Source organism: Stegodyphus dumicola, chromosome 8 (assembly GCF_044657685.1).
Source record: "Stegodyphus dumicola isolate Sdum_Otavi_A_Nest chromosome 8, ASM4465768v1".
NCBI lineage: Eukaryota > Metazoa > Arthropoda > Arachnida > Araneae > Eresidae > Stegodyphus > Stegodyphus dumicola.
Window position 1 is genome coordinate 167,117,613 of NC_140775.1, and position 22,375 is coordinate 167,139,987.

General features: G+C 35.6%; 1 protein-coding gene across 5 annotated transcripts; it reads right to left on the bottom strand.

The window, feature by feature from the left end:
• Window positions 1–1,735: 1,735 nt before the first annotated feature.
• Window positions 1,736–22,141, bottom strand: LOC146996022 (uncharacterized). Of its 5 annotated transcripts, XM_085822713.1 has the most exons (9): window positions 21,378–22,141; window positions 17,105–17,413; window positions 13,863–14,168; window positions 11,859–12,164; window positions 9,861–10,166; window positions 7,857–8,162; window positions 5,847–6,152; window positions 3,856–4,155; window positions 1,736–2,157 (listed from the first exon to the last, which is right to left on the bottom strand). In XM_085822713.1, exons 1-9 carry the CDS (start codon window positions 22,093–22,095, stop codon window positions 1,751–1,753), a joined length of 3,264 nt encoding a protein of 1,087 aa, XP_085678839.1. In that variant the 5' UTR covers window positions 22,096–22,141; the 3' UTR covers window positions 1,736–1,750. The 5 variants fall into 5 exon arrangements, with proteins under 5 accessions (XP_085678839.1, XP_085678841.1, XP_085678840.1 ...); XM_085822715.1 differs by lacking the exon at window positions 17,105–17,413; XM_085822714.1 differs by lacking the exon at window positions 9,861–10,166.
• Window positions 22,142–22,375: the final 234 nt, after the last annotated feature.

Below are 22,375 nucleotides of genomic sequence, written 5' to 3' on the forward strand. Positions count from 1 at the left end.
CGTCCAGCAGCGGCTGCAGCAGCAGCAGCCATAGCGGCAGCAGCAGCTCCAGCGTCTCTTCCTTCACCGCCTGCACCACGTCCTGCTCCACCGGCAGATGCAGCAGCAGAAGCACCGCCTTCACCTTCGTAGCCACGACCGTATCCTCTGCCTCCATACACTTTAAAAGACACGAACATTTTATTTAAGGGTCAATCAACGTTAGTAAACATACTAAATATTATTCATAATTTGATGAACAATCGTTTCGAAATTTTTCCACACAGTTAAGTTAGGAAACGGACAATTGTTCAAAAAAATATTTTCAACTTTGAATTTTTAGGCCATAAAATCACATGATGTTGGGATAAATAATAAAATTTTGTTTTTCGTGCGTGACATTCTAGTAAATGTTAACTTAATTCACTTTGCGCATTTGAACGTTAAATAGAAAGTATGCGATTGACGTTAAATAACTTTTCCGGTTACATAAGGTACAAAATATTTAAGAAATATCCTGTGGTAAGTTACAAAGAATCTCTTTAGTGGTATCAATTAATATGTTATGTACAAATGTCTTATTAGACAGCTGCATCTACCACAATTAAATGTGTTAATCTTGGAAGACATGAATAGTAAGGTAATATTTAAAAGAAATAGGAAATTTTGATATCGAAGTTTTAAAATATACCTCCTTAATTCAATCTATACGGAAATTCAGTTCTTATCAAATACTTCACTAATTAGTTTTTAAAAAACTGTTAAAATTAATGAGACAGAAGTCTACAATTGAAATAATCAGAAAAAAGAGATCTAACCGCAAACTTAACATATTATAGTTTACCCGAAAGGAAATCGAATGGGAAGATATTTAAAATTCACGGAAATGTAGATTTAATTAATATACCAGGAAGATAATAAAATTTCAGAATTTAAGCTGGTTGGATATATATGACATATATATCAAATATCTATCTGTGTCAAGTTCATGGTGTTAAGTCAGAGAGCAAGCTTTAAAATCCGGAACTAATTATTCGCACAGATGTCCAATTACGTGGTCTTCCTCAGGCTTGTTGTAATCTGTTTAAAAGGGATCAAAGTATTTCAACTCTAGTTAAATGCGTGTCGAACATTAGAATAAAAGAAACAATGGTGCATATTATGAAATTCTTAATCACCTAGTGAAATTAAGGGTAATTATTTGTGGTTTCTCTACGTAGTTTGAAACATCTGGCAAATTCACAAAATAGATTGAGCTGCATATCCTAATAGATATTACGGTTTAACTGATTTGAGTCTCGCTGCAGAGGTATAAATTATTTGCACTAAATTCGTCAGTTGCGTTAAATATACTGTTAATATCAAGTAATATTGAGCAGACAATTCGTACAAGCTAGGCACGTCTAAAAAAACGGACTATTCAGAAGTCAAAATTATTTACCGATTTACTGAGGCAGACTTGCACTCGAGCAGGAATGATAGCTAAATATTAAAAATTTCGACAATAAAAATTACTTTAAAACTTATTCAGAAATATTTTTAAAAATGAAATGGGAAAGAATGTTTTTCGGCGTCTATTGCATACACATATGAATAGAGTTAGAATGTATTTTGGACAGTGTTGCGGTTCCGAGTGACCACTGAGAATCCAAGAAAAGATTTCATGAATCGCAATCGGTTGAAAATAAAGCTAACAAAAAGAGGATGCCGTTTAGAAAGCTTTTCCGGCTAGATAGGAATTACTGTAGGATAAAGCAATTAATAGAGTTAATCATTGTTTTGCGTAAAGCGCTTGTAATAATATAGAACTCAAAGTAGGATTATGTTTAAAATACATTATGTTTTTGAATGAAATAGGACGGAACTGCATACTTCCAGCGGCAGCCGCGGCTGCGGCAGCGGCGGCGGCAGCGGCATCAGCTCCTTCGCCTTGTCTTCCAGGTCCACGTCCTCCTGCAGCAGCAGAAGCAGCAGCGGCACCGCCAGCACCCTCTCCACCTCTGCCTCCGTAACCACCTCGTCCAGCAGCGGCTGCAGCAGCAGCAGCCATAGCGGCAGCAGCAGCTCCAGCGTCTCTTCCTTCACCGCCTGCACCACGTCCTGCTCCACCGGCAGATGCAGCAGCAGAAGCACCGCCTTCACCTTCGTAGCCACGACCGTATCCTCTGCCTCCATACACTTTAAAAGACACGAACATTTTATTTAAGGGTCAATCAACGTTAGTAAACGTACTAAATATTATTCATAATTTGATGAACAATCGTTTCGAAATTTTTCCACACAGTTAAGTTAGGAAACGGACAATTGTTCAAAACAATATTTTCAACTTTGAATTTTTCGGCTATAAAATCACATGATGTTGGGATAAATAATAAAAGTTTGTTTTTCGTGCGTGACATTCTCGTAAATGTTAACTTAATTTACTTTGCGCATTCGAACGTTAAATAGAAAGTATGGGATTGACGTTAAATAACTTTTCCAGTTACATAACGTACAAAATATTTAAGAAATATCGTGTGGTAAGTTACAAAGAATCTTTTCACTGGTATCAATTAATATGTTATGTACAAATGTCTTGTTAGACAGTTGCATCTACCACAATTAAAAGTGTTAATCTTGGAAGAAATTAATAGTAATGTAATATTTAAAAGAAATAGGAAGTTTTGAGATCGAAGTTTTAAAATATACCTCCTTAATTCGATCTATACGGAAATTAAGTTCTTATCAAATACTTGACTAATTAGTTTTTAAGAAACTGTTAAAATTAATGAGAAAGAAAACTAGAATTGAAATAATCAGAAAAAGAGATCTAACCACAAACTTAACATATTATAGTTTACCCGAAAGGAAATCGAATGGGAAGATATTTAAAATTCACAGAAATGTAGATTTAATTAATATACCAGGAAGATAATAAAATTTCAGAATTTAAGCTGGTTGGATATATATGACATTTATATAAAAGATCTATCTGTGTCAAGTTCATGGTGTTAAGTCAGAGAGCAAGCTTCAAAATCCGGAACTAATTATTCGCACAGATGTCCAATTACGTGTTCTTCCTCAGGCTTATTGTAATCTGTTTAAAAAGGATCAAAGTATTTCAACTCTAGTTAAATGCGTTTTGGACGTTAAAATAAAAGAAACAATGGTGCATATTATGAAATTCTTAATCACCTAGTGAAATTAAGGGTAATTATATGCTATTTCTCTACGTAGTTTGAGATATCTGGTAAATTCACAAAATAGACTGAGCTGCATATCCTGATAGATATTACGGTTTAACTGATTTGGGTCTCGCTGCAGAGGTATAAATTATTTGCACTTAATTCGTCAGTTGCGTTAAATATACTGTTAATATCAAGTAATATTGAGCAGACAATTCGTACAAGCTAAGCACGTCTATAAAAAACGGACTATTTAGAAGTCGAAATTATTTACGGATTTACAGAGGCAGACTTGCACTCGAGCAGGAACGATAGCTAAATATTAAAAATTTCGACAATAAAAATTACTTTAAAACTTATTCAGAAATATTTTTAAAAATGAAATGTGAAAGAACATTTTTCGGCGTCTATTGCATACACATATCAATAGAGTTAGAATGTATTTTGGACAGTGTTGCGGTTCCGAGTGACCACTGAGAATCCAAGAAAAGATTTCATGAATCGCAATCGGTTGAAATTAAAGGTAACAAAAAGATGATGCCGTTTAGAAAGCTTTTCCGGCTAGATAGGAATTACTGTAGGATAAAGCAATTAATAGCGTAATCAGGGTTTTGCGTAAAGCGCTTGTAATAATATAGAACTCAAAGTAGGATTATGTTTAAAATTCATTATGTTTTTGAATGAAATAGGACAATAGGACGGAACTGCATACTTCCAGCGGCAGCCGCAGCTGCGGCGGCGGCAGCGGCATCAGCTCCTTCGCCTTGTCTTCCAGGTCCACGTCCTCCTGCAGCAGCAGAAGCAGCAGCGGCACCGCCAGCACCCTCTCCACCTCTGCCTCCGTAACCACCTCGTCCAGCAGCGGCTGCAGCAGCAGCAGCCATAGCGGCAGCAGCAGCTCCAGCGTCTCTTCCTTCACCGCCTGCACCACGTCCTGCTCCACCGGCAGATGCAGCAGCAGAAGCACCGCCTTCACCTTCGTAGCCACGAATGTATCCTCTGCCTCCATACACTTTAAAAGACACGAACATTTTATTTAAGGGTCAATCAACGTTAGTAAACATACTAAATATTATTCATAATTTGATGAACAATCGTTTCGAAATTTTTCCACACAGTTAAGTTAGGAAACGGACAACTGTTCAAAACAATATTTTCAACTTTGAGTTTTTCGGCCATAAAATGACATGATGTTGGGATAAAAATTAAAAGTTTGTTTTTCGTGCGTGACATTCTCGTAAATGTAAATTAATTTACTTTGCGCATTTGAACGTTAAATAGAAAGTATGGGATTGACGTTAAATAACTTTTCCGGTTACCTAACGTACAAAATATTTAAGAAATATCGTGTGATAAGTTAGAAGTAATCTCTTCAGTGGTATCAATTAATATGTTATGTACAAATGTCTTATTAGACAGTTGCATCTACCACAATTAAAAGTGTTAATCTTGGAAGAAATTAATAGTAATGTAATATTTAAAAGAAATAGGAAGTTTTGAGATCGAAGTTTATAAATATACCTCCTTAATTCGATCTATACGGAAATTAAGTTCTTATCAAATACTTGACTAATTAGTTTTTAAAAAACTGTTAAAATTAATGAGAGAGCAGTCTAGAATTGAAATAATCAGAAAAAGAGGTCTAACCGCAAACTTAAGATATTATAGTTTACCCGAAAGTAAATTGAATGGGAAGATATTTAAAATTCACAGAAATGTAGATTTAATTAATATACCAGGAAGATAATAAAATTTCAGAATTTAAGCTAGTTGGACATATATGACATTTATATCAAAGATCTATCTGTGTCAAGTTCATGGTGTTAAGTCAGAGAGCAAGCATTAAAATCCGGAACTAATTATTCGCACAGATGTCCAATTACGTGTTCTTCCTCAGGCTTGTTGTAATCTGTTTAAAAGGGATCAAAGTATTTCAATTCTAGTTAAATGCGTTTCGGACATTAAAATAAAAGAAACAATGGTGCATATTATGAAATTCTTAATCACCTAGTGAAATTAAGGGCAATTATATGTTGTTTCTCTACGTGGTTTGAAACATCTGGCAAATTCACAAAATAGATTGAGCTGCATATCCTGATAGATATTGCGGTTTAACTGATTTGGGTCTCGCTGCAGAGGTATAAATTATTTGCACTAAATTCGTCAGTTGCGTTAAATATACTGTTAATATCAAGTAATATTGAGAGGCAATTCGTACAAGCTAAGCACGTCTATAAGAAACGGACTATTTAGAAGTCGAAATTATTTACGGATTTACAGAGGCAGACTTGCACTCGAGCAGGAACGATAGCTAAATATTAAAAATTTCGACAATAAAAATTACAAACTTATTCAGAAATATTTTTAAAAATGAAATGTGAAAGAACGTTTTTCGGTGTCTATTGCATACACATATCAATAGAGTTAGAATGTATTTTGGACAGTGTTGCGGTTCCGAGTGACCACTGAGAATCCAAGACATGATTTCATGAATCGCAATCGGTTGAAAATAAAGGTAACAAAAAGATTATGCCGTTTAGAAAACTTTTCCGGCTAGATAGGAATTACTGTAGGATAAAGCAATAATTAGAGTAATCAGGATTTTGCGTAAATCGCTTGTAATAATATAGAACTCAAAGTAGGATTATGTTTAAAATTCATTATGTTTTTGAATGAAATAGGACAATAGACGGAACTGCATACTTCCAGCGGCAGCCGCTGCTGCAGCAGCGGCGGCGGCAGCGGCATCAGCTCCTTCGCCTTGTCTTCCAGGTCCACGTCCTCCTGCAGCAGCAGAAGCAGCAGCGGCACCGCCAGCACCCTCTCCACCTCTGCCTCCGTAACCACCTCGTCCAGCAGCTACTGCAGCAGCAGCAGCCATAGCGGCAGCAGCAGATCCAGCGTCTCTTCCTTCACCGCCTGCACCACGTCCTGCTCCACCGGCAGATGCAGCAGCAGAAGCACCGCCTTCACCTTCGTAGCCACGAATGTATCCTCTGCCTCCATACACTTTAAAAGACACGAACATTTTATTTAAGGGTCAATCAACGTTAGTAAACATATAAAATCTTATTCATAATTTGATGAACAATCGTTTCGAAATTTTTCCACACAGTTAAGTTAGGAAACGGACAATTGTTCAAAACAATATTTTCAACTTTGAGTTTTTCGGGCATAAAATCACATGACGTTGGGATAAATAATAAAAGTTTGTTTTTCGTGCGTGACATTCTCGTAAATGTTAACTTTATTTACTTTGCGCATTCGAACGTTAAATAGAAAGTATGGGATTGACGTTAAATAACTTTTCCAGTTACATAACGTACAAAATATTTAAGAAATATCGTGTGGTATGTTACAAAGAATCTTTTCACTGGTATCAATTAATATGTTATGTACAAATGTCTTATTAGACAGCTGCATCTACCACAATTAAAAGTGTTAATCTTGGAAGAAATTAATAGTAATGTAATATTTAAAAGTAATAGGAAGTTTTGAGATCGAAGTTTAAATACTCGTATATACCTCCTTAATTCGATCTATACGGAAATTAAGTTCTTATCAAATACTTCACTAATTAGTTTTTAAAAAACTGTTAAAATTAATGAGACAGCAGTCTAGAATTGAAATAATCAGAAAAAGAGGTCTAACCGCAAACTTAAGATATTATAGTTTACCCGAAAGGAAATTGAATGGGAAGATATTTAAAATTCACGGAAATGTAGATTTAATTAATATACCAGGAAGATAATAAAATTCCAGAATTTAAGGTGGTTGGACATATATGACATTTATATCAAAGATCTATCTGTGTCAAGTTCATGGTGTTAAGTCAGAGAGCAAGCATTAAAATCCGGAACTAATTATTCGCACAGATGTCCAATTACGTGTTCTTCCTCAGGCTTGTTGTAATCTGTTTAAAAGGGATCAAAGTATTTCAATTCTAGTTAAATGCGTTTCGGACATTAAAATAAAAGAAACAATGGTGCATATTATGAAATTCTTAATCACCTAGTGAAATTAAGGGTAATTATATGTGGTTTCTCTACGTAGATTGAAACATCTGGCAAATTCACAAAATAGATTGAGCTGCATATCCTGATAGATATTACGGTTTAACTGATTTGGGTCTCGCTGCAGAGGTATAAATTATTCGCACTAAATTCGTCAGTTGCGTTAAATATACTGTTAATATCAAGTAATATTGAGCAGACAATTCGTACAAGCTAAGCACGTCTATCACAAACGGACTATTTAGAAGTCGAAATTATTTACGGATTTACAGAGGAAGACCTGCACTCGAACAGGAACGATAGCTAAATATTAAAAATTTCGACAATAAAAATTACTTTAAAACTTATTCAGAAATATTTTTAAAAATGAAATGTGAAAGAACATTTTTCGGCGTCTATTGCATACACATATCAATAGAGTTAGAATGTATTTTGGACAGTGTTGCGGTTCCGAGTGACCACTGAGAATCCAAGAAAAGATTTCATGAATCGCAATCGGTTGAAATTAAAGGTAACAAAAAGATGATGCCGTTTAGAAAGCTTTTCCGGCTAGATAGGAATTAGTGTAGGATAAAGCAATTAATAGCGTAATCAGGGTTTTGCGTAAAGCGCTTGTAATAATATAGAACTCAAAGTAGGATTATGTTTAAAATTCATTATGTTTTTGAATGAAATAGGACAATAGGACGGAACTGCCTACTTCCAGCGGCAGCCGCGGCTGCGGCAGCGGCGGCGGCAGCGGCATCAGCTCCTTCGCCTTGTCTTCCAGGTCCACGTCCTCCTGCAGCAGCAGAAGCAGCAGCGGCACCGCCAGCACCCTCTCCACCTCTGCCTCCGTAACCACCTCGTCCAGCAGCGGCTGCAGCAGCAGCAGCCATAGCGGCAGCAGCAGATCCAGCGTCTCTTCCTTCACCGCCTGCACCACGTCCTGCTCCACCGGCAGATGCAGCAGCAGAAGCACCGCCTTCACCTTCGTAGCCACGACCGTATCCTCTGCCTCCATACACTTTAAAAGACACGAACATTTTATTTAAGGGTCAATCAACGTTAGTAAACATACTAAATATTATTCATAATTTGATGAACAATCGTTTCGAAATTTTTCCACACAGTTAAGTTAGGAAACGGACAATTGTTCAAAACAATATTTTCAACTTTGAATTTTTAGGCCATAAAATCACATGATGTTGGGATAAATAATAAAAGTTTGTTTTTCGTGCGTGACATTCTCGTAAATGTTAACTTAATTTACTTTGCGCTTTCGAACGTTAAATAGAAAGTATGGGCTTGACGTTAAATAAATTTTCCAGTTACATAACGTACAAAATATTTAAGAAATATCGTGTGGTAATTTACAAAGAATCTTTTCACTGGTATCAATTAATATGTTATGTACAAATGTCTTATTAGACAGCTGCATCTACCACAATTAAAAGTGTTAATCTTGGAAGAAATTAATAGTAATGTAATATTTAAAAGAAATAGGAAGTTTTGAGATCGAAGTTTTAGAATATACCTCCTTAATTCGATCTATACGGAAATTAAGTTCTTATCAAATACTTCACTAATTAGTTTTTAAAAAACTGTTAAAATTAATGAGACAGCAGTCTAGAATTGAAATAATCAGGAAAAGAGGTCTAACCGCAAACTTAAGATATTATAGTTTACCCGAAAGGAAATTGAATGGGAAGATATTTAAAATTCACGGAAATGTAGATTTAATTAATATACCAGGAAGATAATAAAATTTCAGAATTTAAGGTGGTTGGACATATATGACATTTATATCAAAGATCTATCTGTGTCAAGTTCATGGTGTTAAGTCAGAGAGCAAGCATTAAAATCCGGAACTAATTTTTCGCACAGATATCCAATTACGTGTTCTTCCTCAGCCTTGTTGTAATCTGTTTAAAAGGGAACAAAGTATTTCAATTCTAGTTAAATGCGTTTCGGACATTAAAATAAAAGAAACAATGGTGCATATTATGAAATTCTTAATCACCTAATGAAATTAAGGGTAATTATATGTTATTTCTCTACGTAGTTTGAAACATCTGGCAAATTCACAAAATAGATTGAGCTGCATATCCTGATAGATATTACGGTTTAACTGATTTGGGTCTCCCTGCAGAGGTATAAATTATTTGCACTAAATTCGTCAGTTGCGTTAAATATACTGTTAATATCAAGTAATATTGCGCAGACAATTCGTACAAGCTAAGCACGTCTATAAAAAACTGACTATTTAGAAGTCGAAATTATTTACGGATTTACAGAGGCAGACTTGCAATCGAGCAGGAACGATAGCTAAATATTAAAAATTTCGACAATAAAAATTACTTTAAAACTTATTCAGAAATATTTTTAAAAATGAAATGTGAAAGAACGTTTTTCGGAGTCTATTGCATACACATATCAATAGAGTTAGAATGTATTTTGGACAGTGTTGCGGTTCCGAGTGACCACTGAGAATCCAAGACATGATTTCATGAATCGCAATCGGTTGAAAATAAAGGTAACAAAAAGATTATGCCGTTTAGAAAGCTTTTCCGGCTAGATAGGAATTACTCTAGGATAAAGCAATAATTAGAGTAATCAGGGTTTTGCGTAAAGCACTTGTAATAATATAGAACTCAAAGTAGGATTATGTTTAAAATTCATTATATTTTTGAATGAAATAGGACAATAGGACGGAACTGCATACTTCCAGCGGCAGCCGCGGCAGCGGCGGCGGAAGCGGCATCGGCATCAGCTCCTTCGCCTTGTCTTCCAGGTCCACGTCCTCCTGCAGCAGCAGAAGCAGCAGCGGTACCGCCAGCACCCTCTCCACCTCTGCCTCCGTAACCACCTCGTCCAGCACCGGCTGCAGCAGCAGCAGCCATAGCGGCAGCAGCAGCTCCAGCGTCTCTTCCTTCACCGCCTGCACCACGTCCTGCTCCACCGGCAAATGCAGCAGCAGAAGCACCGGCTTCACCTTCATAGCCACGACCGTATCCTCTGCCTCCATACACTTTAAAAGACACGAACATTTTATTTAAGGGTCAATCAACGTTAGTAAACATACTAAATCTTATTCATAATTTGATGAACAATCGTTTCGAAATTTTTCCACACAGTTAAGTTAGGAAACGGACAATTGTTCAAAACAATATTTTCAACTTTGAGTTTTTCGGCCATAAAATCACATGATGTTGGGATAAATAATAAAAGTTTGTTTTTCGTGCGTGACCTTCTCGTAAATGTTAACTTAATTTACTTTGCTCATTCGAACGTTAAATAGAAAGTATGGGATTGACGTTAAATAACTTTTCCAGTTACATAACGTACAAAATATTTAAGAAATATCGTGTTGTAAGTTACAAAGAATCTTTTCACTGGTATCAATTAATATGTTATGTACAAATGTCTTATTAGACAGCTGCATCTACCACAATTAAAAGTGTTAATCTTGGAAGAAATTAATAGTAATGTAATATTTAAAAGAAATAGGAAGTTTTGAGATCGAAGTTATAAAATATACCTCCTTAATTCGATCTATACGGAAATTAAGTTCTTATCAAATACTTCACTAATTAGTTTTTAAAAAACTGTTAAAATTAATGAGAGAGCAGTCTAGAATTGAAATAATCAGAAAAAGAGGTCTAACCGCAAACTTAAGATATTATAGTTTACCCGAAAGGAAATTGAATGGGAAGATATTTAAAATTCACGGAAATGTAGATTTAATTAATATACCAGGAAGATAATAAAATTTCAGAATTTAAGGTGGTTGGACATATATGACATTTATATCAAAGATCTATCTGTGTCAAGTTCATGGTGTTAAGTCAGAGAGCAAGCATTAAAATCCGGAACTAATTATTCGCACAGATGTCCAATTACGTGTTCTTCCTCAGGCTTGTTGTAATCTGTTTAAAAGGGATCAAAGTATTTCAATTCTAGTTAAATGCGTTTCGGACATTAAAATAAAAGAAACAATGGTGCATATTATGAAATTCTTAATCACCTAGTGAAATTAAGGGCAATTATATGTTGTTTCTCTACGTGGTTTGAAACATCTGGCAAATTCACAAAATAGATTGAGCTGCATATCCTGATAGATATTGCGGTTTAACTGATTTGGGTCTCGCTGCAGAGGTATAAATTATTTGCACTAAATTCGTCAGTTGCGTTAAATATACTGTTAATATCAAGTAATATTGAGAGGCAATTCGTACAAGCTAAGCACGTCTATAAGAAACGGACTATTTAGAAGTCGAAATTATTTACGGATTTACAGAGGCAGACTTGCACTCGAGCAGGAACGATAGCTAAATATTAAAAATTTCGACAATAAAAATTACAAACTTATTCAGAAATATTTTTAAAAATGAAATGTGAAAGAACGTTTTTCGGTGTCTATTGCATACACATATCAATAGAGTTAGAATGTATTTTGGACAGTGTTGCGGTTCCGAGTGACCACTGAGAATCCAAGACATGATTTCATGAATCGCAATCGGTTGAAAATAAAGGTAACAAAAAGATTATGCCGTGTAGAAAACTTTTCCGGCTAGATAGGAATTACTGTAGGATAAAGCAATAATTAGAGTAATCAGGATTTTGCGTAAATCGCTTGTAATAATATAGAACTCAAAGTAGGATTATGTTTAAAATTCATTATGTTTTTGAATGAAATAGGACAATAGACGGAACTGCATACTTCCAGCGGCAGCCGCAGCTGCAGCAGCGGCTGCGGCAGCGGCATCAGCTCCTTCGCCTTGTCTTCCAGGTCCACGTCCTCCTGCAGCAGCAGAAGCAGAAGCGGCACCGCCAGCACCCTCTCCACCTCTGCCTCCGTAACCACCTCGTCCAGCACCGGCTGCAGCAGCAGCAGCCATAGCGGCAGCAGCAGCTCCAGCGTCTCTTCCTTCACCGCCTGCACCACGTCCTGCTCCACCGGCAGATGCAGCAGCAGAAGCACCGCCTTCACCTTCGTAGCCACGACCGTATCCTCTGCCTCCATACACTTTAAAAGACACGAACATTTTATTTAGGGGTCAATCAACGTTAGTAAACATACTAAATCTTATTTATAATTTGATGAACAATCGTTTCGAAATTTTTCCACACAGTTAAGTTAGGAAACGGACAATTGTTCAAAACAATATTTTCAACTTTGAGTTTTTCGGCCATAAAATCACATGATGTTGGGATAAATAATAAAAGTTTGTTTTTCGTGCGTGACATTCTCGTAAATGTTAACTTAATTTACTTTGCGCATTCGAACGTTAAATAGAAAGTATGGGATTGACGTTAAAAAACTTTTCCAGTTACATAACGGACAAAATATTTAAGAAATATCGTGTGGTAAGTTACAAAGTATCTTTTCACTGGTATCAATTAATATGTTATGTACAAATGTCTTATTAGACAGCTGCATCTACCACAATTAAAAGTGTTAATCTTGGAAGAAATTAATAGTAATGTAATATTTAAAAGAAATAGGAAGTTTTGAGATCGAAGTTTTAAAATATACCTCCTTAATTCGATCTATACGGAAATTAAGTTCTTATCAAATACTTTACTAATTAGTTTTTAAAAAACTGTTAAAATTAATGAGACAGCAGTCTAGAATTGAAATAATCAGAAAAAGAGGTCTAACCGCAAACTTAAGATATTATAGTTTACCCGAAAGGAAATTGAATGGGAAGATATTTAAAATTCACGGAAATGTAGATTTAATTAATATACCAGGAAGATAATAAAATTTCAGAATTTAAGCTGGTTGGACATATATGACATTTCTATCAAAGATCTATCTGTGTCAAGTTCATGGTGTTAAGTCAGAGAGCAAGCATTAAAATCCGGAACTAATTATTCGCACAGATGTCCAATTACGTGTTCTTCCTCAGGCTTGTTGTAATCTGTTTAAAAGGGATCAAAGTATTTCAATTCTAGTTAAATGCGTTTCGGACATTAAAATAAAAGAAACAATGGTGCATATTATGAAATTCTTAATCACCTAGTGAAATTAAGGGTAATTATATGTTGTTTCTCTACGTAGTTTGAAACATCTGGCAAATTCACAAAATAGATTGAGCTGCATATCCTGATAGATATTACGGTTTAACTGATTTGGGTCTCGCTGCAGAGGTATAAATTATTTGCACTAAATTCGTCAGTTGCGTTAAATATACTGTTAATATCAAGTACTATTGAGCAGACAATTCGTACAAGCTAAGCACGTCTATAAGAAACGGACTATTTAGAAGTCGAAATTATTTACGGATTTACAGAGGCAGACTTGCACTCGAGCAGGAACGATAGCTAAATATTAAAAATTTCGACAATAAAAATTACTTTAAAACTTATTCAGAAATATTTTTAAAAATGAAATGTGAAAGAACGTTTTTCGGCGTCTATTGCATACACATATCAATAGAGTTAGAATGTATTTTGGACAGTGTTGCGGTTCCGAGTGACCACTGAGAATCCAAGACATGATTTCATGAATCGCAATCGGTTGAAAATAAAGGTAACAGAAAGATTATGCCGTTTAGAAAGCTTTTCCGGCTAGATAGGAATTACTGTAGGATAAAGCAATTAATAGAGTAATCAGGGTTTTGCGTAAAGCGCTTGTAATAATATAGAACTCAAAGTAGGATTATGTTTAAAATTCATTATGTTTTTGAATGAAATAGGACAATAGGACGGAACTGCATACTTCCAGCGGCAGCCGCTGCTGCGGCAGCGGCGGCGGCAGCGGCATCAGCTCCTTCGCCTTGTCTTTCAGGTCCACGTCCTCCTGCAGCAGCAGAAGCAGCAGCGGCACCGCCAACACCCTCTCCACCTCTGCCTCCGTAACCACCTCGTCCAGCAGCGGCTGCAGCAGCAGCAGCCATAGCGGCAGCAGCAGATCCAGCGTCTCTTCCTTCACCGCCTGCACCACGTCCTGGTCCACCGGCAGATGCAGCAGCAGAAGCACCGCCTTCACCTTCGTAGCCACGACCGTATCCTCTGCCTCCATACACTTTAAAAACACGAACATTTTATTTAATGTTCAATCAACGTTAGTAAACATACTAAATCTTATCATAATTTGATGAACAATCGTTTCGAAATTTTTCCGTTCAGTTAAGTTAGGAAACGGACAATCGTTCAAAACAATATTTTCAACTTTGAGTTTTTCGGCCATAAATCACATGATGTTGGGATAAATAATAAAAGTTTGTTTTTCGTGCGTGACATTCTCGTAAATGTTAACTTAATTTACTTTGCGCATTCGAACGTTAAATAGAAAGTATGGGATTGACGTTAAATAACTTTTCCAGTTACATAACGTACAAACTTTTTAAGAAATATCGTGTGGTAAGTTACAAAGAATCTTTTCACTGGTATAAATTAATATGTTATGTACAAATGTCTTATTGGACAGCTGCATCTACCACAATTAAAAGTGTTAATTATGGAAGAAATTAATAGTAATGTAATATTTAAAAGAAATAGGAAGTTTTGAGATCGAAGTTTTAAAATATACCTCCTTAATTCGATCTATACGGAAATTAAGTTCTTATCAAATACTTCACTAATTAGTTTTTAAAAAACTGTTAAAATTAATGAGACAGCAGTCTAGAATTGAAATAATCAGAAAAAGAGGTCTAACCGCAAACTTAACATATTATAGTTTACCCGAAAGGAAATCGAATGGGAAGATATTTAAAATTCACGGAAATGTAGATTTAATTAATATACCAAGAAGATAATAAAATTTCAGAATTTAAGCTGGTTGGATATATATGACATTTATATAAAAGATCTATCTGTGTCAAGTTCATGGTGTTAAGTCAGAGAGCAAACTTTAAAATCCGGAACTAATTATTCGCACAGATGTCCAGTTACGTGTTCTTCCTCAGGCTTGTTGTAATCTGTTTAAAAGGGACAAAGTACTTCAAGTTTAGTTAAATGCGTTTCGGACATTAAAATAAAAGAAACAATGGTGCATATTATGAAATTCTTAATCACCTAGTGAAATTAACGGTAATTATATGTTGTTTCTCTACGTAGTTTGAAACATCTGGCAAATTCACAAAAGAGTTTGAGCTGCATATCCTGATAGATATTACGGTTTAACTGATTTGAGTCTCGCTGCAGAGGTATAAATTATTTGCACTAAATTCGTCAGTTGCGTTAAATATACTGTTAATATCAAGTAACATTGAGCAGAAAATTCGTACAAGCTAAGGACGTCTATAAAAAATGGACTATTTAGAAGTCGAAATTATTTACCGATTTACTGAAGCAGACTTGCACTCGAGCAGGAACGATAGCTAAATATTAAAAATTTCGACAATAAAATTACCGTAATTTCCAGAAGAAAGGCCGCATCAGCGTAAACTCCGCGCTCGAGAAAAATGTCTGGAAAACAATTAGAATTACGCAGAAACGCGGCATCAGCGTAAACGCCGCAATAGATTAAATTGTGCGTGACATCGTCGTGGGCCTTATAGATTCAAAAACTCAACCTAAGTCCTGATATATGACATACCAGTTAAGAAAAATGCATGAAATGAAACCATAACTCAAAAATAAATTAAAAGTAAGCAATGTATATCTTCTGTGCCGTTTAGAGACATTTTCAAAAATTTTCCGCTCCCTAATTAAAAACTATCCAACAAGTACTTGTACCCTAACTGATGGCATTTGTATTTGGCAGAATGCCAAGAAAAATCCATTCATGGCTGAAGGGGAAATACGTCAGAGTTCGTTATTGCGAGGCAGGTGGAGTCGTGTCCGCCTTTGAAAAAAATTGCAGAAAAGGCAGGCGTGGGGAGAGGATGGGTCCTGGAAGATTCATCGAATGGCAGACGAGAGAGACTATTCGAACTGATGAGAATATTGATTTGAAAGGGGGAAGAATGTTATTGTTCTGAGATCTCGTTTAGGGTGAATAATACATGTAGATCCGTTCAAGGGAAAGAACGTAAACAAAATAACGTTCGAAAAAAAGCAATTGAGTGGTCTTTTGTGTGGGAACAGCACCTATCTTTGCACAATGACAAGGCCATCCAATCTATGTACAATTACAATCATAGGAAATATTTTATTTTAAGTGCACCTAAACGCCGCATGGGTAGAAACGCTGCACACGCTGAAAATTTAAGTTTTAAACACGTAAACGCCGCGGCGTTTCTTCCGCAAATTACTCTAGTTAAATGCGTTTCGGACACTAAAATAAAAGAAACAATGGTGCATATTATGAAATTCTTAATCACCTAGTGAAATTAAGGGTAATTATATGTTGTTTCTCTACGTAGTTTGAAACATCTGGCAAATTCACAAAATAGATTGAGCTGCATATCCTGATAGATATTACGGTTTAACTGATTTGAGTCTCGCTGCAGAGGTATAAATTATTTGCACTAAATTCGTCAGTTGCGTTAAATATACTGTTAATATCAAGTAATATTGAGCATACAATTCGTACAAGCTAAGCACGTCTATAAAAAACGGACTATTTAGAAGTCGAATTTATTTACCGATTTACTGAGGCAGACTTGCACTCGAGCAGGAACGATAGCTAAATATTAAGAATTTCGACAATAAAAATTACTTTAAAACATATTCAGAAATATTTTTAAAAATGAAATGCGAAAGAAAGTTTTTCGGCGTCTATTGCATACACATATCAATAGAGTTAGATTGTATTTTAAACAGTATTGTGGTTCCGAGTAACCACTGAGAATCCAAGACATGATTTCATGAATCGAAATCGGTTGAAAATAAAGCTAACAAAAAGATGGTGCCATTTAGAAAGGTTTTCCGACTAGGTAGGAATTACTGTAGGGTAAAGCAATTAGTAGAGTAATTAGCGTTTTGCGTAAAGCGCTTGTAATAATATAGAACTCAAAGTAGGATTATGTTTAAAATTCATTATGTTTTTGAATGAAATAGGGCGGAACTGCATACTTCCAGCGGCAGCCGCTGCTGCGGCAGCGGCGGCGGCAGCGGCATCAGCTCCTTCGCCTTGTCTTCCAGGTCCACCTCCTCCTGCAGCAGCAGAAGCAGCAGAGGCACCGCCAGCACCCTCTCCACCTCTGCCTCCGTAAGCACCTTGTCCAGCAGTGGCTGCAGCAGCAGCAGCAGCCATAGCGGCAGCAGCAGCTCCAGCGTCTCTTCCTTCACCGCCTGCACCACGTCCTGCTCCACCGGCAGATGCAGCAGCAGAAGCACCGGCTTCACCTTCGTAGCCACGACCGTATCCTCTGCCTCCATACCCTTTAAAAGACACGAACTTTTTATTTAAGTGTCACTCAACGTTAATAAACATACTAAATCTTATTCATAATTCGACGAACAATCGTTTCGAAATTTTTCGTGACAGTTAAGTTGGGAAACGGACAAGTGTTCCAGAACAGTATTATGAACTTTGATTTATTCGGCCAAAAAATCACATCATTTTGGGATACCTAATAAAAGTTTGTTTTTCGTGCGTGACATTCTGATTCTCGTAAAAGTTAACTTAATTTACTTCGCGGATTTGAACGTTAAATAGAAAGTATGGGGTTGACGTTAAATAACCTTTCCGATTACTTAACGTACAAGATATTTAAGAAATATCGTGTGGTAAGTTACAAAGAATCTCTACAGTGGTATCAATTAATATGTTATGTACAAATGGCTTATTACACAGCTGCATCTACCACAATTAAAAGTGTTAATCTTGGAAGAATTTAATAGTAAAATAATATTTAAAAGGAATAGGAAATTTTGAGATCGAAGTTTTAAAATATACCTCCTTATTTCGAACTATATGGAAAATAAAGTTCTTATCAAATACTTCACCAATTAATTTTTAAGAAACTGTTAAAATTAATGAGAGAGAAGGCTAGAATTGATATAATTAGAAAAAGAAATCTAACCGCAAACTTAATATATTATAAGTTATCCGAAAGGAAGCAGAATAGGAAGATATTTAAAATTCACGGAAATGTAGACTACATTAATGTACCAGGAAGATAATAAAATTTTCAGAATCTAAGCTGGTTGGACATATATGACATTTATATCAAAGATCAGGCGTTTGAAAGCTATCATACATGCTACAAAATATCCTAAAAAATACTATCTAACAGAAATGCTATATGTGCAAATTTCTATCACAGAAATTTGTATTTACGTATAAGTGTACGGAGATTTTCGCAAGATAACCTTTCTGTTATGTTTTGATTATCGATTTTCCAACAATCTTTTACCATGTTCATAAAATAACAATGTATTTTTGCTAAGAGAAATTTTTAGATATTATTATGAAATTTCCATTCTCAAATAAAAATAAATAAATTTCATAAAAATTTTATAATATCTCTCAAATTTGCTAATGTTATTATTCTCTTTTTATTTCTGAATGTAAATAATTCAATGTGGATTAAAGAATTTCTCATTTTGTGAAATATGACAAAAAAATACCTTTAGCATGACATGCAGAATTTTAAAATTATAATTAAAATATTTTAGTTGAAATATAAATATATATATATATATATATATTTAACAAATAAGAAATGAAGACAGAATTAATTCGAATGAATCTCGATAAGATATTAACTATGAAAGAAGGAAGAAAATTAAATTATAAAAGAGATATTTTCAAATATGGACAAAATTCAATTCAGTTTACGGAAGGAGATTCGAATATTAATTCATAAAAATTTTGCTTGAGCTGTTTAAAGAAAATATTCATTTGAGAGTAATTTGAGACCTAAAATTTAATTCAGTAAATCAAAATCGGCATGTCAATTCAGAAAATGTCCGTTTAAGAATTAAAAAAGAAATGCAGATTAACAAAATGCTATATAAAAAACCACATACAGCCTATATTTGAGAAAGGAAAAACACAGGTTAATGTTTATCGAACTGCCTATAACAATGGTAGATATAAGAGTAATTCTCAATGTATACTTATAAGTAAAAGTATAAAGATAAAATGTATTTTGTTCTTTGCTACGTAAGATAATTTGCTTTGCAGTGACAAGAAAGTTAAAAAATCTCGAGGAAGGAACAGATGTCTCAGTTAGTATGATAGATGAATGCGAATGAAATGAAAATTCAAATGAATTGAAGACGATTTGATTACATTCTGAAAAGTAGCTTAAATAATTCCCTCAGTCATGCAGTACAGGATCCGGACATGAACATGTACTATTCGTTCACGCACTGACTAAAAGAATCGATAAAGAAAATCTGGAATAACTGGCTTGAGCAGGTGATACACTCCCAGACCTTTCCCTTAGATTCATTTAATAGGTAGGAGGTAAACCTCTTCTTCAATTCTAATATAATTAGGAGTTTTACAGAATTAAAAGCCATATGGTTATTAATGGTTTGTAGAATAGTAGTTCCTTTCTTTGCCAGGAAATCGCCCCTTTCATTTCCCTCAGTGCCACGATGAGCAAGAATTAACTGCAAGACAATTTAATCAGTCAGAGTGTTGAGAAACTTCCTACATTCGTCAATTCGTTTAGAAGTGCAAAATTTGTTGTTGGAGATAGCCTGCAAAGCAGCTTTGCTGTCGGACAAAATAACAGCCTGAGCGAAATTACTCCTCCGAGTTCTCATCTGATTCAGAGCAATAAATATAGCTTCAATTTAAGCATGAAAACTGGTATTACCTCTTAACACTTCCTTATAGAATGCAAATGGTTAAAATAGATTCCTTCACCAGCTCCAGTACCTCACTGAATCATTGATCCATCGGTGTAAACATGAGTCCAGAAATTAACGGCATTCATTCTCTGAATAGTTTCATACACAATGGCTCTGACCTGGGCAGTGGGCATTTCACTCTTTTCTATTCTCTTGTCAAGTCCTCGCTGCCCCAAAACGTAAAAAGGGAAAACCATGTAGTTCTTTTAGAGCTCGTCCACTGACAACTTTTGTAGGAAGCGTGCCAAGAATGCCCGATTCTCATTTTAGTGAAGAAAAAAATGTTTATTATCCCATATTAAATGTGAGTTTAAATTTTTATCATTTCTCAAATTTTCATTTTTTTATTCTAAATTTTTTTAGGTCTATGTAGAAAGAATGTTTTAAGCAAACTCAAAAATACAGTTCAAAGAAAATTATCTTATATCTATCGTAAATCATCCTGAGAATGAGCCGATTCTTTCGATCCCAGTGCTCGTTCATTTCTTTAATCTCTTCCCTCCATTCTCGCTAACAGTTCTCGATCCCACTGTTCGTTCGATTACTTCCGCTCTTCGCTCCATCCTTCCTAACCGTTCTCGATTCAATCCAACATCCAGGTCTTTTCATCGAGGATGAGCAGTGAATCATAAAAAAGAACCAATTCAGTTCAAAGAGTGAATGGCTCTGGTCTGATCTCATAGAAGAGTGGTCATGTTCATCTCTATAAATGACCTAAAAATCCCTAATAATATTCGCATGCAATATTTTGTTAACAAGACCCGACAGTTTTATTTGATAATAGCCCTCCATTATTTTCAAACGCGAAACATTCATAATTTTCTTTTGCAAAACATATGATTCATCGCAAACTCAATTCAAGCTTGATTTTAATTTAAAAATATTTCATTTGCAAAAATACCTATAGTCTTCAAAATCTTCAAACTCAAATTTTGTCTTTCCACTTAATAAAACTCACAGAAGCATTTTCTAGAAAAATAATTTTTACACTCATAAAGAGAGATTCCTTCTTTAAATGATAAAAATTCAGGTGAAATAATTTTAGGAAAAAAGACTCTTCAGAAAATGAAATGTTAAGAAGCTGGATGATTGTGAATCTAAAAATGTATTGTTGAACAATACAGAATTCAGGAATGATTTAAAGGCACTCAGAATTGAAGAATGATTTAAACACAATCTACTTAATTTAGATATCTACTTAATTTAGATATTACTCAATTTAGAAACTAGATACTGCCGAAATGCAACATTATTGCCAAATTGTTAGATCAAGATAACTATTAATTAAATCATAAAATAATTAATGATTCAAGCATATTAGAATAAAACAGGCTCATCAAAGCAAAATCTTCAAACAAAATCATGTACCATATATTTTGCCCTTCAGAAATACCTAACATTCAAATACATCGTGAGGGATATGACGTTTTCTACATGCTTGAAAGCAAACACCTTTAATTACAAATTAAATAATTTAATAATTTATTTTGGAGGGTACTTCTGTTATGGATGAGAGAGAGAGAGATGTGAAACATACCTCCTGCAGCAGCAGCGGCGGCAGCAGCACCAGAATCTTCCCGCTGTCTTCCTGCCCCAGAACCTGATTCAGCAGAAGCAGAGGCAGCAGCACTAGAACTAGGTCTGTAACTACCAGCACTAGAAATAGGTCTGTAACTACCAGCACTAGAAATAGGTCTGTAACTACCACTATAACTTTGTGGTGCTCCAGTAAAACCAGCGGCAGAAGCAGCTGCGGAGGATGCGCTTGCACCATAACCACCTCCTGTTCCGGAGACTTCGTTTACACTCGCTTGAGTAAACATACTTATCAATTCGTTCATTTCGTTTAAGAATACTTGATCTACTGTGCCCGTGGTCTGCAAAAATGCGCTTGCCAATGCATCAATAATTGCTCCAGTTTTGACCGAGAGGGATTGTCCTCCCTCTCCAGACGCAGCTATTTCTGCTACTGAAGAGGCGAAAGCCATATTCAGAGCTTGTAGCTTGGATTTGGAGCTTTTATTCGAGCGAGCACTTCTCTCGATGGCGTCCATAATGGTATCGCTGATGGATGATATATCATCCATTTGGTCATACGAAAATGCCCCAGATCCTTGGAGTTGTTGCGTAAACGCCTGTAGTAAACCTTCTGCCGTGCTAGGGTTCCCCCATATGTCAGCTGAAGCTCCTAAGGCAGGATAAACCTGCATGCAAGTGAAGAAGAGCACAAAAGCTATTCGAGTTAGCCACCCCATGGCTTATGATAGCTTTGGGTCGTTCTCGAATGTATGGTTTCCAGTTGTGCGGCAGCATCTTTTATACCGAGAAAATCGTGACTTGATCACAGCTGTCGTGTTTCAAAAGCAGCTAATTCAACAATCTCGTCACCACCTGTTTCTCTAGAGCTTTCTAGGTGTCGCAGGCGGGGCTTGAATACCAAGAAGCAGCTGCTTTCCGTGCGTCTGAGAATTCATCTGACGTAGTGTGTGGGTAGAAAACTCAGGTTAGCCATTTTAAAACCCTTATCGCTAAATA